At 42.1% G+C, this 18,124-nt stretch overlaps 1 protein-coding gene across 6 annotated transcripts in view; it reads right to left on the bottom strand.

The window, feature by feature from the left end:
- Positions 1-395: 395 nt before the first annotated feature.
- Positions 396-18,124, bottom strand: part of LOC137536104 (collagen alpha-1(XIII) chain-like) — a 523,068-nt gene continuing 505,339 nt past the window's right edge. For all 6 annotated transcript variants that reach the window (XR_011024519.1, XM_068258151.1, XM_068258150.1 and 3 more), the window contains 2 exons: positions 12,010-12,054; positions 396-594 (listed from right to left, as the gene is read on the bottom strand). Coding sequence is in view for 5 of the 6 variants with exons in the window: in XM_068258149.1 (XP_068114250.1) it covers positions 563-594; positions 12,010-12,054 (77 nt within the window). In the remaining variant the exon portion in view is untranslated. The remainder of the gene's footprint in view (positions 595-12,009; positions 12,055-18,124) is intronic.

The raw sequence follows: 18,124 nt of genomic DNA, 5'->3' as shown, positions 1-18,124 counted from the left end.
AGTTTTCCCCTCGGAGATAATTTTAATCTTTTGTTTAAAAGAACTTTTCAGCACTCTGCAATTGAAAAAGTACAAAAAAGTCAAATTATTCTCAGTATTTTCTTGCTTGTTGGTAGATTAAAAGGCATTTTATTGATAAGATGTAAAAATATCACCTAGGAAAAAACTGAGAAGAAAAAGTGGATTGGATGGGGACCATAGTTTGTTACCTGTATGTTCTACAATTTTGCTGTAAGTTGAGTCCCATAAAATGATTATATTTGTGTAGCATAATAGCCAATTATGCTAGACAGGAAGAAAAACAGAACATTTCAGACAAAAATGATAACTTTCTTAAGTGCATTCAAGACTTTTTCACTCAGACCTGTCAGACTAGATATATAATTATGTACATCTATAACCAGCACTCATAGTTTTATTTCATTTCGGAGTGTCAGTCTGTGTTTGCCAGGCACAGCAGTTTATGTGAGAAGATTGACATGTTCATTATCTGCAGCCTTTCTTCTTGCAGACACCCCGGACCCTTATAAATCAGTTACCACAGCAGGGACACAGCAGTCAGTTACAGGAGATTCCAGTTACTTACAGGTGGTCCTAGAAAAGAACAGAGAAGATGGGAAGAACATTAATTATGATGAAGAAAACACAGTAACTCATCATGTTATAAAAAACACTTTTCAGCTATAGGCTACCAGTTTACAGTTCCTACCAAACTTATTCTGTCATTATTGTAAACAGAATCCTAAGGACCTATTGAGAAAGGTGACAATTTGCAGATTAATCACCACTTTACAAGGGATGGCCAGTTTTGCAAAACTGCTATTATTGATGATGATTATCAATAATTAACTGACAAGCACCATATTAATAAAGTGGTATACAGGCTAGAGGGAAAATGAGGCTGCTAGTATGGTTGAGGTGACACAGTTCTAGTGACAAGTAATTGTTGTATTTGTTGATGTTTTACAACTATTCAAGTGAATGGAGCGGTTACATAATAATAAAAATTAGAATTATAATTTTAGCCATCAAGTACTAATCTCCAGTGACCACAATATGGCGCTGTATAAGTGTCAAGTATTATTTTTAAAATGGAGTACAAAAAAGTGGTGACCTGTATTCAGATCGCCACTGTTTTAAAACAGGCCCCTGAAGCTTTATTACAGCCAAGTAACCTGATTTTTTTACCTTTTAACATCAGAATTTAAAGCAAACCTGCATCAAACTATGGGTAGCAACCAAGTTGGTCATCCACACAGTAAGTTTGGGTTCGGTTGCCAGGTGATTATCAACCACATTTTAAAATTCATTGCATGTATCATCATCTAGTATTTGACTGCTTCTCACCTCCGCTGTCTATGGAGAAGGGAGCGTTTTACCACCTTCTGCTGTCTGTCTGACTGAGGGCCAGTGCACACCAAAAACCGCTAGTGGATCCGCAAATGCTAGCGTTTTTTGAAGAGTTTTTTTAGAGCGATTCTAGGCATGTTTAGAGAGGTTCTAAACATGTGTAGTGTTTTTTGGAGCATTTTTGTGTAGCAGATTTTATATTTTGTCACAGTAAAGCTGTAACTGAACAGCTTCTGTAACAAAAACACTTGGAAAATCGCTCTGAACTAGCGTTTTTCAGGGCAGTTTTCCACTTTCCTATACTTAACACTGAGGCAGAAATGCCTCAGAAATCTCAAAAATGCTGCAGGACCCAAGTTTGCGTTTGGGGGAAAAACGAGCCGCTCTGGTGTGCACCAGCCCATTGACTAACATTAGCCAAGCGGCTCCCCCCCCCCCCCCAAAAAAAAAGGTGTTTAAAAAACACTCAGAACCGCTGTGGTGTGCACCAGAACTGGAATTGGACATTCCTGCACTAAGGGAAGTATAGACTCCTTGTGTTCACTTTAAAGAAGGGGGAAAGAGAGAAATTTGGGATGGAGAAATTCTCATCAAGTTAGTTTTGGTTGGAGTTGGTCTTAAACCAACATGTGTGCTTCCAAAGAAAAAAAAGACTTTAAGGAAAAAGTTCAAGCTGTAAAGATGACTTCATGTAAATAACACAAGATAAGTGTCATCTTTATGGCGTCCAAGACTTTTTATTTCTTTTTCTTCGACATTTGAACAAATATTTGCATGATCAAGAGAAAACAAATAATTTTCTATTTATAGTTTCATCTAACAAAGAGCCAAGTTAACAGCTGCCTCTTACAAATCAGACTCAACTCCGAGGTCTGTTTTCATAAGAAAGAACAGGATGGTTATAGACTATGCCACATCCGCTAGAAACATGGAAGACTGTACCGTCTGAACATCTTGTATCTTATCCTGTGATATTTCCTTCTCTCCTCCTCATGCAGCCCCTTCTGAAATCCTCATTCTCACACAGGTCATTTCACTCCATATACAGAACTAAGCATGCCTGAAGCATGAATTGGTGGTGAGAATGGCCCTTTGACAGCTGTGCATAGGGCAATGTCAACACCAAGAAAATGCTGATATTATGCCAGGTTCATTTGAAGAAGAACTTACAATGCCATGTGTCTGTTCATCAGTAAATTGTCACTGCTGCAGTAAATGGGATGGTTGTACAATAATACCCAACAGCCAAAGCCTTCCAGTTTTCATAGGCTAGCGCAAAGAGTGTTTACATGTGTGTAAAGTCACATTCCTCAGTTACATGTGCAAGTTCAAAGTATAACTCAAGTCACAGCAAAGGGATACTGAAGCTTTTGATGTGGCCAGGTTGAAAGCCAATGCCTATTATAACATTTAATTGTTTTCATTAGCTCTCACAACTGCCCTCTGAAAAGTGCTCTATACAATTTCACAGCTTTAGATAAGCTGATCAGAGGAACAGCAGCAGATTTCATCTTATCTTATGATTCCCCCACTGTGAAGACAACCAGTCTCAGCTGACCAGCCCAGCAAAGTCCCCATTGGGGTCATTTCTGGCCATTTTGGTGCTCCAGGCAATTCAACTTTCATAACAAATTAATAGGTTATGCACAGATATAGATATAAATTCGGAATTATTATGAGGCCTAGAGATGGCCCAAACCTCTGATTTTCGGTTCGCGAACTTCCGCCAAAAGATGGATCCTTGACCCAACGCTGTGTGCCAGAGATGTCACCACTTGCCTTTCAACATCACGGTACAGTTTAGGTATCACCTTTTTGAGAAAAAATTGCGGCCTGTTATCTTCCACTGCGGTGTGTGGCTTTGCTTTTGTGTGCTGCTTTTCCTCAGGTGGTCATCCTATTGCAGTTTGTGCTTTGTAATCATGTGCCTTCGTAAGGTAGTTGTCCCTACGCAGGTCTTGGTCTTTCCATGGCTCAATTTTCGGTGGCAGAGAGTACAGATGGCATTGCTCTCCTCTGAGGCAGACACACAAAATAATTTCCACACCGCTGAGCCCTGGGGTGATGGCACTTTGGTGGTGGCGGCCGACTGAGTGTTAAGTGGGGTGCCAGAATCAGAGCAGGAGGAGGAAGATATGTCATGCTTCCGTGTGGAAGCTGAGAAAGATGAGGTGTTCTGTGTTAAATAATCAACTACATCCTAATGACAATAATAGGGGTTGATGGCACGTGCCTTCTTCTGAACACTGTACTTTGGTCGAGGGCCGCACATAATGACGACAGCGCGACCTCGAACAGATCTGCCAGGTGGACTGCCTCTGCCTTTTGTTTTGTCCATATTGGGGGGAATGAAGTGAAAGGTATGCACTGACTTGACTAGTACAATGTGCAGTCACACAGGTGCAGTTAACAGGTATGCACGGAGTGTTATATCACACTGCGTGCACTCACGTAGGTAGGTGGGTGTACTGAACACAACAGGTAGGTATATGCAGTAATGGGTATTACAATGTGCACCTGTCACATACAGACAGGTAGCGGACAGGCACAGTGACACTGCGTGCGCTCAGCTCACGTAGGTAGGTGGGTGCACTGTGAACAACAGGTAGGTAGGTATATGCAGTAATGAATATTACAATGTGTACCTGTCACACACAGACAGGTAGCGGACAGGCACAGTGACACTGCGTGCGCTCAGCTCACGTAGGTAGGTGGGTGCACTGTGAACAACAGGTAGGTAGGTATATGCAGTAATGGATATTACAATGTGTACCTGTCACACACAGACAGGTAGCGGACAGGCACAGTGACACTGCGTGCGCTCACGTGAACAACAGGTAGGTATATGCGGTGATGGGTAATGTGCGCCTGTCACACACACAGGTAGTGACTGAATGTGCTGGGCCTGGCAGTGGCACACACAGTATGAATTATCAAGGCTGTCTATGCAACACAAGTGTCAGTGGGACACACAGAAAAAAAAATAGATCACAAGAACAAGATTAGCTCTCAAAAGAGCTGTTGTGGGGTGGTATTTTAGCAATAGGAATCAGCAAGGAGCAAGCTAACAAGCCTACAAGAGCCTAACTAATCTTTACCTATGAGAGAGTCTGCAGCAGCTGTCCCTTCTCTATTTACTGCAGGCACACGAGTGAGTAAAATGGCTGGCGATGCCTGCCTTTTATAAGGGGGGGGGGGTGGCTCCAGGAGGGAGTGTAGCCTGATTGGCTACAATGTGCCTGCTGACTGTGATGTAGAGGGTCAAAGTTGACCCTAATGGTGCACTATGGGGGCGAACCGAACTTCCGGTAAAGTTTGCGGTTCTCTGCGATCGCGAACCCCGGAAGTTCGCCTAGAACCATTCGCCGGCGAACCTTTCGGGCCATCTCTAATGAGGCCACATAAAATTCTCTATCCCAAACTCATTGAACCAACATAAAACACCCCTCCTATAATTGTTATGCGGGGTACTTAAACACTTGTACTATTTATGTACAGCCTGGGTCTCTACAGGTTGGAATGTTGTTTTGGAAATCGAGAAGAGATGCAACAATCAATATAGATGAAATCTAAAGCAATTACAGCTTAGTTAGCACAATAGCAGCACATGCCAATTTATTGTAGTGTTATTCAGACCTCCTTTGCTATGCTAATCACCAGTGCACATTTAAATGTTAATATGACTATATATCTCTTGCTTAGAGAGGGATAGTCAGCCACAAAATCAAATCCCATTTACCCACTGCACTTTGTTCATTATGCAGCCTGGAACCTCACCCTGCATTGCAAGCACTCCAATCTAATCAGAAATGTTTCTGCTGTAATAAATCTTATCTCAGCTCTATTTGGTACATTGCTGATGAGAAGGAAGCTTGTCATCTCCCCTCCCACATTCCTGCTCCTCACTGATTGGCTGCGGGCAGTTCAGAGTGACACAAAGCTGAAATCTGATCTTGCTGTGCTCACATGTTTACAAAGCAAGCTAGCTATGAAAGAGAAGATTCTAGGAGAAAAAAAAGTAATGGAGGAAATGACATCAGGATTGGCTTCAGAGGGAACCAAGATGGGAAATGCCAGGACCCGAATTCTCTTTATTTACTATATAAAATTCACTGAAATCAAAAACGTGGACAGTACAATGGATGTGTTATGTGAGTAGAGCATGTCGTTTTCTACTAATATATGTGTTTTTTTCCTGGCATAGTATGGCTGAACCCACTGCTTTAATGAAACTAACCATCTGTCTTGTTTGCATGTGCTTAAAAACTGTCCTGAACAGCATAAACAGTTTAACAAAGCAAGCTGGAGGAGGGTATTCAGATGTATTCTACAGTCCATCTGTGTGTTAACATAATGACACTCCCCTACCAGTTGCACTCAGTGGCTTTGAACATTTTGCTATGAGCAACATGACCTCTAGTATAATGTGGCGGATTCATGTGCAGGGAGATGGAGATTAGAAATCCAAATCAACAGGACAAACATTAACAGCCTCCTCCTAAAAAATATGCACTGATCAAAAGTGTCTATTTTTTATTTGTGGGGCAGTCAATGAGCTCTGGAAACTAGGTAGGTGGTAGTGACAGTGGTGCTCAGCTTCTTTTTAGGTATTTTAATTGCCTCCTGTAGAATCACAGTCTCCTTGAATAATGTAAATTTACCCCTGACTGGTAAAGCAGAAATCATGATGTGTCATTGCCTTGGGCATTGAATAAGAATACAATTTAATTGATACCTTTTAAACATTATTGTGCTTTAAAAGTTATCAACTGCATCCTTTTCAACATCCCCTCAGCTGTCTCTCTAGTCTGCTCTCAGGTGAAGGACATGGCAATTAGGCTGCTTGTTCAAATACTTAATTAACAGATATGAATACAATAGCCACAGGTAAAAATATAGAGTGAACATGTCCTGCCTGCAAATAAAACTAGCTGTCATTGTGAACACAGCAGGGGGCACTGCAAGCCTGTTTCACATGTTGGAAGCAAGCGCAGCATGAGACAGAGGAAACACCGTTTAAGCCAATTTTCAAAGCAATTTAAAAGCAAGGCAATAAAGAAATATAAAAAAAAATGAATTATAGTAGCTATCATACCCAGGGATACTTTTGAAATACATCATAAGGTTTTTGTTTAAAGCAAACCCGAGCCTCCAGAGGCTTCCTGTGTCCTCTTGGAGACCAACACTGTTGCCCAGGACCCCCTTCTACATCGCCAATGAGCTCAACTTCATGAGCGTAGCTGCACTCACACAACTACGACTGTGCCTGCATGATTCCGCTTATAGAGGAGCTGCTCCGGGTTACTGCGCAAGGGCCGCCATGCTGGCACAGGTGCAGGAGAGCCACACTTGTGCGCGAAGAGGGCAGAAGCCAGGTATGTTCCCAAGGGACCACGCACGGCAACGGTAGGGGTGGGGAAGACATGGGATGCCTCTGCAGGACCGAGAGACTTCCCTCTTCTTAAAGGGAACCTAAACTGAGAGGGATGTGGATTTTTCCTTGTAAACAATACCAGTTGCCTGGCAGCTCTGCTGATCTCTTTAGCTGCAGTAGTGGCTGAATCACACACCCGAAACAAGCATGCAGCTAATCCAGTCTGTCTTCAGTCAGAGCACCTGATCTGCATGCTTGTTCAGGGGCTGTGGCTGAAAGTATTAGAGACACAGGATCAGCAGGAGAGTCAGTCAACTGGTATTATTTTAAAAGGAAAAATCCATTTACTTCTCAGTTTAGGTTCCCTTTAAGGTGGCCACTAACGGTCCAATTTCTAGCGAAAAATCGTTTGAGCGATCAGAAATTCTGACCGGACGAAAAATCGTTCACTACACCATCAACGAACCAATCTTTGCTTCCTATCAATCACGACCAACAAGAAAATCCAAATTTTGGTTTGACAAAAATCCAATCAGACAACTGTTATGATCGCTTCTGTAGCGTTTACTGCTGACTGCACTGGTATTGCAAACCAAGCAGTTCTAATGTCATTACATGCATTTGCTTGCATAGTTTGGTTTGCACTTAAACTAGTTGCTGATTCCATCTGCAGTCGCTCTGAAGTTTATGACAGTTTAATATGCTTTTGTGTAAACAAACATTGTCTGCTGCAGTGGAGGGGCGGTCCCTTTCCTGCAGGCTGCATATCATTGTCTGCCTTTTCCTGCTATCAGCCTGTGATTAATTACCATTCACTTGTGTGGGAATCTGCAGGTCTGCTCCCATTGGATGACCTCAGTATAAAGAACTGCTTCCTGCAATGCCTCATGGGCTATCATAGTTTCAGACTCTATCTGTTACTCTGCTCGTGCCCCACCTCGTTCCTGGTCCGTGTGGACTGCGCTGACTCCTGCGAAGGGGTCAGCGAGTCCTCCTAGTTCTGCTCTTGTTCTAGAAGTTGCTACTTGCTTGTCTTGTGTCATATATTGGTTCATCGCCAATATATACGCATACTTGCGCATTTTGTTATTTTCCTTGTATTCGTGTTACGTTAATATATCAGTGTCGCTGATATATACGTACACGAACTGTTTATTTCCTGTGTTCAGCTAGTCAGTTTTCCAGCACGTTTTGGTAGTTTGCGCGTATCGTGAACACCCGTGCTGAGCTAGTTATCCTGTTCCTGGTCCTGTTTGTGGATTGCGTTCATCTCTGCGAAGAGATAACGAATCCTTCTGAATCCTGTTCCTGGTCCTGTTTGTGGATTGCGTTCATCTCTGCGAAGAGATAGCGAATCCTTCTGAGTCCTGTTCCCTGTATTACTTCAGTCTTAGTCAGAGTTCCTGCTTATGTCATATATCGGTTCATTGCCAATATATACATATGTTAGTCAGACGTTACGAATAGTTTCATTGATAGCTGTAATTGTAATACGCTAGGAAAACATACTTATTGTATATTTATCTGTGTTACGTTCATCTATCTCGATCCTGCTATTCCCTGTCTCTCCTGTCCTGTCTTTGTGAGGCACGCCATCGCCGCAACGCATTGGCTGCCTCATTCCAGTCTGTTTGGTTTTGGACGCTTGCTGTCGCTAAGTAATCGCTAGCTAGCAAGCGTTCATTCTGTCTACCTGTCCTGATCTCCTCAGTCCTGGTTTATGCGCTCAGCGCTACTTTGCGCTGAGACGTTATTACGAAAGTGTTTGTGGCTGTTCAGATCTGCACCGGCTCTGTGCACCACAATCTCCTATTGGAGTCAGTCCTCTCCTCCACTAAACTGGGGATATCCTGATCCCTTGTGCTGGTGTGTGTACCTCCTTCACGTCAGCTTATGTGTTGTATGCTGACTGTGGAGATTACACCCCCAAGCTTAACAACAACTATTTTTATAATTGTTTGTAATCGATTGTGCCCATCAACTGACATTATTTACAACCAATCCGATCAGAGTTTCTGATCACTCAAACGATTTTCTGCTAGAAATTGGACCTTTAGTGGTCACCTTTAGGCAAGTATCTTTTTTTTCCTCCTTGGGCACACTTTAAAACCTAAATTCAGGCAAACTTTTCATTAAGAATAGTAAAGGAACTTAAAGAGACTCTGAAGTCTCCTAAAAATGAGGTTTTTACTTTAAAAACCTCCTTAACATAATTTTATAGTTTTCAGCCGTGGGGATGTGGCGTTTTAGGAGGGGCAATTATGTTAAAGAGGTTTTTAAAGTAAAAACCTCATTTTTAGGAGACGTCAGAGTCTCTTTAATTTGGGGGTTTTATTGATGTTGGTGCCCCTTACTGGGAGGATTCTGCTGTGATACCAGACAGGAAGTAGATAAATACCAAAAGTGACACACACAAAAATAAATAATTGTTTTCCCTTTTTTTTTTGAGAAGCGAAGTAAAGTTAAGGTCTTTGTCAAGTTTTTATTTCTATAGCTAATTTTTTGCCTCTGACTAGGAGGCACAATCTCCACACTTATTGAGTACACAGGCAGAAGGAACATTTTTTCAGAGGTGACAAACCTTCTCATTTCTGGAATTATTATTTCCATTGTATATATCATGCTGACATCTTCCACAGCACTTTACAAAGTCATGTTCAGATGAACTGACAATCTAATCATTGCCATAGGCATACTGTATGTCTTTATCATAGTGTAAAGCCAAATTTTTAGAGAGAACACAATTAACTTATCTGTACATTTTTGGGGTGTAGGAAAAACACAATGTATCCAAAGGAATCCCATGCAAGCACAGAGAAAACATGCAAACTCCATGCAGATAGTCTCCTGATCATGATTTAAACCTGAAATCCCAGCGCTGCAATTGAGTGCTAGCTACCATGCCACCGTGCCAACAAGATTTGGCTGGAAATAAAGTCACTGTATGTCATCTTTAGCTGAATCTAGTGATTGTAACCAGCTTAGTAATCCTCCAACGTTATTCGCACAAGGTTAAATTCAGAGGACTATCCGCTTCCATGCCATCCAGTGATATTCAAAAAGCTTGGCACAGCTATGTCTAAAGGTGCCCACTAATGGTATAATCTTGATAGTACAATTTTACTAAATCTATGTATTAGATGAGTAAACTAAGTGACTATACTTTGCATGGATACTTTTTTAGCCTCATCTACATGCGTAGATGAGGCTGCGATCCGGCGGCTTGATTAGCCACCGGATCGCCTCTTCCACGTGCCCGCCGCGTCCCTGCTCGCCACGCGTGCGCCGCATTCGATTCCCCGCTCGTCCCCGCCGGTGCCGCTTATGTTACGCTCGATTCCCTGCCATTGTCCCCTCGCGGGGAGCGAGCAGGGAATCGGCGGAAGCAAGATCCGTCCTGTTGGATCTTATCAATCGAGCCGCATCAGCGGCTCAATTGATAAGGAGCATCGCGGCCGCATCTACGTGTGTAGATGCGGCTTTAGGAAGTTATAATCAAAGGAGATAAGGTCCAGGCACTGTCCGAGATCTGTGAGTTTTTATTGCGCTGGTTTTAGATACACAAAGTGTATTTGTGCCAAAACAGGTGAATAGATCAGTGGTGGTCAGAGTGGAAAACAGAGGTGCACAACGGTCATTCCACATCTCTCAGACCTTTGTTCATGTGCTCTCTGTGTAAGTAAGAGCATGTGACCAAGCGAGAGATATGAACTGGCCATTGTGCCACTGTTTCTCCCTCTGACCCACCAGAAATGTATTCACCTGCTTTTGTGCAAATGCACTTTATGTATCTTTAACCAGCAGAATAAAAAGTTGCTGATCTTGGAAAATGCCTGAACCTTGTCTCCTTTGTTCAATATTGGTAGAACTCTGCATTCTCCTGTCAGCAACGCATCAATTTTATAGACTAATACTCCTTGCTGAAACGTGTACAAAAGCTTGCAGAAGTGCATAGTGTGCTCAGGCCCTAAGTATTTTGCTGGATGGAAAGTGGGGTGTGGGAAGTGAGCGTTTAGGAGCAGAATGCTGCTGCCCCACATCACACCAAGTAGAACAGAAAATAGTTTAAGTGGTAATGTTCAATGAAGTGTATGTGTTTTTTCTAACACTGATCACTGAACAATATCAGTAAATAAAAACCTTAAGCTGTCAGTAGGCAAGCTGAAGTTTTGTAGGCAAGTTCTACCAGTTTAGTGTGAAAAGCCACTTGCAAACTTTCTCTTCATGCACTGATGAGGAAGCCGGTTGGAGTGGCACCTAGACCTGGACGTTTAAAAAACTCAGGTCTGAAGTGATTAAAGGGAAACTGAATTAAGAGGCATATGAAGACTGCCATATTAATTTCCTTTTAATCAATTCCAGTTACCTGGCCGTCCTGCTGATGTTTCTGGCATCAGTAGTGTCCGAATCACACGCCTGAAACAAGCATGTGGCTAATGCAGTCAGTTAGAAACATCTGATCTGTAGGCTTGTTTAGGATCTATTTCTAAAAGTACTATGCTCAGAAGCGCTCTTGGTGTGCACCAGCCCTAAGTCCGACACTTTGATCGCCGCTGGCCCCATCCTCCACTGTGCCACATAATGTAAATATTAGAGTTACACGATTTTGGGCTTGTTGTCGGGGCAAAGCTGCATGGTCCATAGTGACCTTACCCTATGTGAAAGCCTACGACCGTTCGATCTACTTCAGTCCCACACTGCGCCAAGTCATAACTATATTACGCTGGTGAACTTGCAAGGGGGCGAAGCTGCAACAAGAGAGCTGACGCTGATCTCGCTCCCTCCCCCTGATTCCGATTTTCCTCCTTACTTTAGAGTAGGGAGGTAGAGACCCTCTAGATGCTAGCAGCAGCATTTTCATGATCATCCCCTTCATCACACTGGCAAAAAGTAAGTGCTGGAGGGGACGTGAGAAATTACAAAAATGTATTGGAAAAAGTTTTTTCTCCCTACTCCTTTCCTGTATTAGTGTGTAGTGTGGATCCCTTTCCTGTATTGCTACATGTCAAAGCACAGAATACATGCACAGAAACTATGACTAAGGGCAGATTGTAGGCCCAACACGCGTCAGTTGATCCTGTGGGTTTTTTTTACACTTGTCATGTAGAGTTTCCTCAATAAAGAATACCAGCGTTTTGTTCAACCACTGCCTGGCTTGCGGATCCTTTTCCTTACACAAAGCACAGAATATGCAAGCAAATGTCAACTGCGGACAACCCTTTAAATAAACCTGATCACACTGCTCTAAAGAAGCATGAAGGACACACAGCAGCAGTATACAGTACCTGGCTCCCCATTTTGTCCTCTCTTTCCCCTTGTTCCAGGAGGCCCTGGTTTGAAAAAATTACATCAGTTAGGGAATTGGATAATTGTTTTATGGGGATATGTAAATGTTGTTGATGTATTGTCAGCAATTTTAATCAAAGATTGATCCAAAAATGATCAAAATAGTTACACCTACATAAAGCTCTATTAAAGAGTCTGCCAAGATGATGCTTCAGTAGTGGATAGATTCTGGTGGGAATGGCATCTTATATTGACTGGGGTCTGACTCTCCAACAGCAATCAAGCTAACCAAACTTAGTTCTCCACAATACTGTTGAGCACACTACAGAATTCAGATGAACAGCTCTCTCTTATGGTGGCCATACATGGTACAATTTTTTTAATCCAATCTTACCATTTCTATGTAGTACAAGGGTAAATTAAGTGAATATATTGAAAGGATAATTTAGGCAGTTACCTTATATTACATAGAAATGGTAAGATTGGATGAAAAAATTGTACCATGTATGGCCACCATAAAGCAGATCCCAAGATATATAAGGTGTCATTCAAGACATCAGCATCTACCCAGAAATGAAATATTAGTTTGAGGTTGGCAGACTCTTTCATGCACGTCATATACATATAGTATGGACATTTCAGACATTTCCAGAAGAAAACCTCTTATTGAAATTGTATTTCCTCTGTAACCTGCAAAGATTTAATCAAAGTACAGTACAAATAACTCAACACACACACAACAAGTAAATAAGAGAATTCATAAACAATGCAGAAAGCAAGCAGCAATGGCCACACACAATAAAGATGAACAGGCACATAATATGCTCAGCCCTCTTACATGGAACATATTATAAAGGTTCCCCATGGTTCTTTCCACCTCCCCTTTTATTTTTACTAGTGGGTTCCTCTTATACCTTAGAATTAGGGAGCTCCAGTCTTACTGGGTTACAGTCAGTTTGGCCATTGGCAATGGTGTTTTTTGTCCTGGGACCATCATTTTGAAGAGGATTTTGACCAAATAGAAATCCTCCTTAGCCAAGCAGAGATGGATGAATTTCCCTACATCCCTTTACAGAGTTTCCATTGGTGGTAACCAAGATCCTGTGTGTATAACTCATCTACTGAGATGGCCTTGTGCAAAAATGATTATACTTAGTGGCTTGTGGTGACTGTTGTCTCTGTGCTTTCATTTCTGATGTCCATGGAGTTAAAGTGGACCTGAACTCTTGCACAGGACAGAAGGAACACAGTGAAATGTACCCTGTATGCATTTAGAGAGTTTAGCATGTCTAATTCCCCCTCATCTGTGACCAATCCCAAGTGTATTCTGATCACTCAGCTGCGTCAGCTCAGGAATCTCAACAGTCTTCGGCAGAGCAGCTAATCTGTAAATACAGAATGTTAATCCTATGTCTGCTACCATGAAAGCAGGAAGTAGACACACTGCAGATTTATTACAGGATTTATATCAGCTCTAACAAATGTCTTTTCTTAAAATGTTATTATGCTGTTGCTTATCTGTTACAGCAGAGAGGAAGTTCTGTGTTCAGGTCTGCTTTAAAGAAACTATGCATCCTATTTGTGCCCTAGGCTATGTAGGGACATTCAGTTCTGAGCACCTTTGAGGGACAGTTAGTTACATGAATTATTTGATATATGGCATTCCTTCAAGTGCTGCAGAAAATGTCAGGACTGTATGAAAGTATAATAATAATCATAAAAAGTGGCAGGTTTTCTTTTTTTTTAATGAAGCTGATTTGGTGTTTGAAGTGGAAACAGGGAAAGTAAAAACATCTCTTTTTAGACTAACATCTAAATGATCAATCCAGTAGTTGTGCCTTCTTTTCATTATATAATTTATTTCTTAATGCACGAATTTCTTTTGGCGTTTGGTGGATTATAGAATCCCATCTGTTTGCAGCTTAAGGACCTCTTCACATTATTCTGCAGAGGAACAACTGAGTGATGTCATGTGGCAAGAGCGCAGGATTGTGTCTGATGAATAGGTAGGGAATGGCAGAGTCATGAAGACACACAATCCTCCCAGCTGTGGGTTATGTTTACATCTCTTCTGATGCAACCGAGTTTATGAAATCTGACAGGTTCCCTGGAACCACCACCTGCTGTCTGCACTAGGGAACACGGCTCATCAGATGCCGATGACTAACAACCACGGTAACCCAGGAAGAAAACAACATGTAGTTGTAATCTCATTCATATACACCAGTATTTCTCTATCTGTAACCTTATTCATATACACCAGTATTTCTCTATCTGTAACCTTATTCACATACACCAGTATTTCTTTATCTGTAACCTCATTCACATACACCAGTATTTCTCTAATTGCAACCTTATTCACATACACCAGTATTTCTCTATCTGTAACCTCATTCACATACACCAGTATTTCTCTATCTGTAACCTCATTCATATACACCAGTATTTCTTTATCTGTAACCTCATTCACATACACCAGTATTTTGTCTATCTGTAACCTCATTCACATACACCAGTATTTCTCTATCTGTAACCTTATTCACATACACCAGTATTTCTCTATCTGTAACCTCATTCACATACACCAGTATTTATCTATCCGTAATCTCATTCACATGCACCAGTATTTCTCTATCAGTAACCTCATTCATATACACCAGCGATAAGTAATGATAAAGTTATAGACGAATGAATGGAGGGAGCGCTGAAAGGTGAAAATTGCTCCGGTGTTCAAGGGGTAAAACCCCTTAGTGGTGAAGTGGTTAAAATATGTGCAAACATAAACAAATAAGGTATAACGTAAACGAGACAGAGGCGCCAAAAGAGTAAAAACAGTATTTAAAAAGTTTTAAAATGCTTAGCAGGCAGTGGTGGACTTACCTCCTGCAAGCAGACACAACAAGCTGTGTATTCAGAACAAAATAAATTTATTGGTACACTCCGGGGGGTAGTCGCAACACGTTTCGCGGGCTTAACCCGCTTCCTCAGGCAATGGTAAAAGGAGTACATGACAGCAATATATACGAGCCGCCAGGTGTTACCCGGACATATTGCTGTCGTGTACTCCTTTTACCATTGCCTGAGGAAGCGGGTTAAGCCTGCGAAATGCGTTGCGACTACCCCCCGGAGTGTACCAATAAATTTATTTTGTTCTGAATACACAGCTTGTTGTGTCTGCTTGCAGGAGGTAAGTCCACCACTGCCTCCTAAGCATTTTTAAACTTTTTAAATACTGTTTTTACTCTTTTGGCGCCTCTGTTCTCGTTTACGTTATACCTACTATCCACCCTTGGTGGAGGGGGATACCCCACCTTCTTTCTATCTACAGAGAGCGACTTCTTAATCCTGAGTGAGGACAGGATTATCTTCTCACCTGCCTATACAGTGGTTGCCTGGAGGTAACCCTGGTTTGTGAGTATATCGTTGTACTCTTCTTTACATAACCCATTGTCATAACCTACTACACTGTATTTGGCTCTCGGTTCTTCTCTCTACATATAAACAAATAAGAAGTACTTTTTTTTCCCCAGAGTAAAATGAGCCATAAATTACTTTTCTCCTATGTTGTTGTCACTTACAGTAGGTAGTACTAATCTGACAGAAGCAACAGGTTTTGGACTAGTCCATCTCTTCATAGGGGATTCTCAGCAAGGCTTTTATTCTTTATAAAGATATTCCTTAAAAAGCATTTAAACAATGATGCTGGCCAGCTTCCCTGTTCGCTACACAGTTTTTTTGGCAGTTGGACAGAGCAACTGCCATTCACTAAGGGCCCTTTTCCACCAGCGCTGAATCGCAAAAACGCAAACCGCTAGCGATTTTACAATCGCTACGGTTTGCTTTTTAACATAGGAATCGCGTTAGGTCATTTCCACTACCGCGATTCGTTTTTGCCAGGAACGCGAACGCGCGGCGGAACGATATTTGCCGCGATTTTGCTATGCAGTGCATAGCATAGCAAAATCGCGGCCGCGAACGTCGGGGAATCGCCGGTAATTGCGATTCAGCAATCGCTAGCGTTCAGCGTGAACGCTAGCGATTGCTAGTGGAGAAGCGCCCTAAGTGCTTTTGAAAATAAATAAATCCCTGAGAATCCCCCCATGAGAAGATGGGATAGCGCAAAACCTGGGGGCATTTTACGAAAGAATGTTGTAATAGAGGTCACTCTAATCGGGGCACTGTCAAATTATGATAAAGGGTTCTATGATTGGGTAACTGTAATATTGGGAGTATTAAAAAGGCATGTTACTGTATAATGGTGGATTGTCTAACACTGGACATTATAATGGGGGCAACCCACTCCAAGTAGCGCTCAATGTTCAATATCACCAGTCATCCACAGAATGCCTGAATCCTCAGAACATATGTACACCTTTAAATAAACTGAGAAACATATCATAGTGCAGCAAGTATACAGTGGCTTTCAAAAGTATTTGGCCCCCTTGAAGTTTTCCACATTTTGTCATATTACTGCCACAAACAGTAATCAATTTTATTGAAATTCCACGTGAAAGACCAATACAAAGTGGTGTACAGGTGAGAAGTGGAACGAAAATCATACATGATTCCAAACATTTTTTACAAATAAATAACTGCAAAGTGGGGTGTGCGTAATTATTCAGCCCCCTGAGTCAATACTTTGTAGAACCACCTTCTGCTGCAATTACAGCTGCCAGTCTTTTAGGGTATGTCTCTACCAGATTTGCACATCTAGAGACTGAAATCCTTGCCCATTCTTCTTTGCAAAACAGCTCAAGCTCAGTCAGATTAGATGGACAGCGTTTGTGAACAGCAGTTTTCAGATCTTGACACAGATTCTCGATTGGATTTAGATCTGGACTTTGATTGGGCCATTCTAACACATGAATATGTTTTGTTTTAAACCATTCCACTGTTGCCCTGGCTTTATGTTTAGGGTCATTGTCCTGCTGGAAGGTGAACCTCTGCCCCAGTCTCAAGTCTTTTGCAGACTCCAAGAGGCTTTTCTTCCAAGATTGCCCTGTATTTGGCTCCATCCATCTTCCCATCAACTCTGACCAGCTTCCCTGTCCCTGCTGAAGAGAAGCACCCCCAGAGCATGATGCTGCCACCACCATATTTGACAGTGGGGATAGTGTGTTCTGAGTGATGTGCAGTGTTAGTTTACCGCTATACATAGCGTTTTGCATTTTGGCCAAAACGTTCCATTTTGGTCTCATCTGACCAGAGCAACTTCTTCCACGTGTTTGCTGTGTCCCCCACATGGCTTGTGGCAAACTGCAAACAGGATTTCCTATGCTTTTCTGTTCACAATTGCTTTCTTCTTGCCACTCTTCCATAAAGGCCAACTTTGTGCAGTGCACGACTAATAGTTGTCCTATGGACAGATTCCCCCACCTGAGCGGTAGATCTCTGCAGCTCATCCAGAGTAACCATGGGCCTCTTGACTGCATTTCTGATCAGCGCTCTCCTTTTTCGGCCTGTGAGTTTAGGTGGACGGCCTTGTCTTGGTAGGTTTACAGTTGTGCCATACTCCTTCCATTTCTGAATGATCACTTGAACAGTGCTCCGTGGGATGTTCAAGGCTTTGGAAATCTTTTTGTAGCCTAAGCCTGCTTTAAATTTCTCAATAACTTTATCCCTGACCTGTCTGGTGTGTTCTTTGGACTTCATGGTGTTGTTGCTCCCAAGATTCTCTTAGACAACCTCTGAGACAGTCACAGAGCAGCTGTATTTGTACTGACATTAGATTACACACAGGTGCACTCTATTTAGTCATTAGTACTCATCAGGCAATGTCTATGGGCAACTGACTGCACTCAGACCAAAGGGGGCTGAATAATTACGCACCCCACTTTGCAGTTATTGATTTGTAAAAAATGTTTGGAATCATGTATGATTTTAGTTCCACTTCTCACGTGTACACCACTTTGTATTAGTCTTTCACGTAGAATTCCAATAAAATTGATTCATGTTTGTGGCAGTAATGTGACAAAATGTGGAAAACTTCAAGGGGGCAGAATACTTTTGCAAGCCACTGTACACCATCTGCTTACACCTCTGTGCACCCGCAATACACACTCTACTGAGCTCAGGGAGTGCAGGCAAACACCTTCACCGGGGATTCAGGGTCTC

Source organism: Hyperolius riggenbachi, chromosome 10 (assembly GCF_040937935.1).
Source record: "Hyperolius riggenbachi isolate aHypRig1 chromosome 10, aHypRig1.pri, whole genome shotgun sequence".
In the NCBI taxonomy this organism is placed as follows: Eukaryota; Metazoa; Chordata; class Amphibia; order Anura; family Hyperoliidae; genus Hyperolius; species Hyperolius riggenbachi.
Note: the sequence above shows the minus strand (reverse complement) of the source record. Positions and strands in the feature narration are given on the sequence as shown.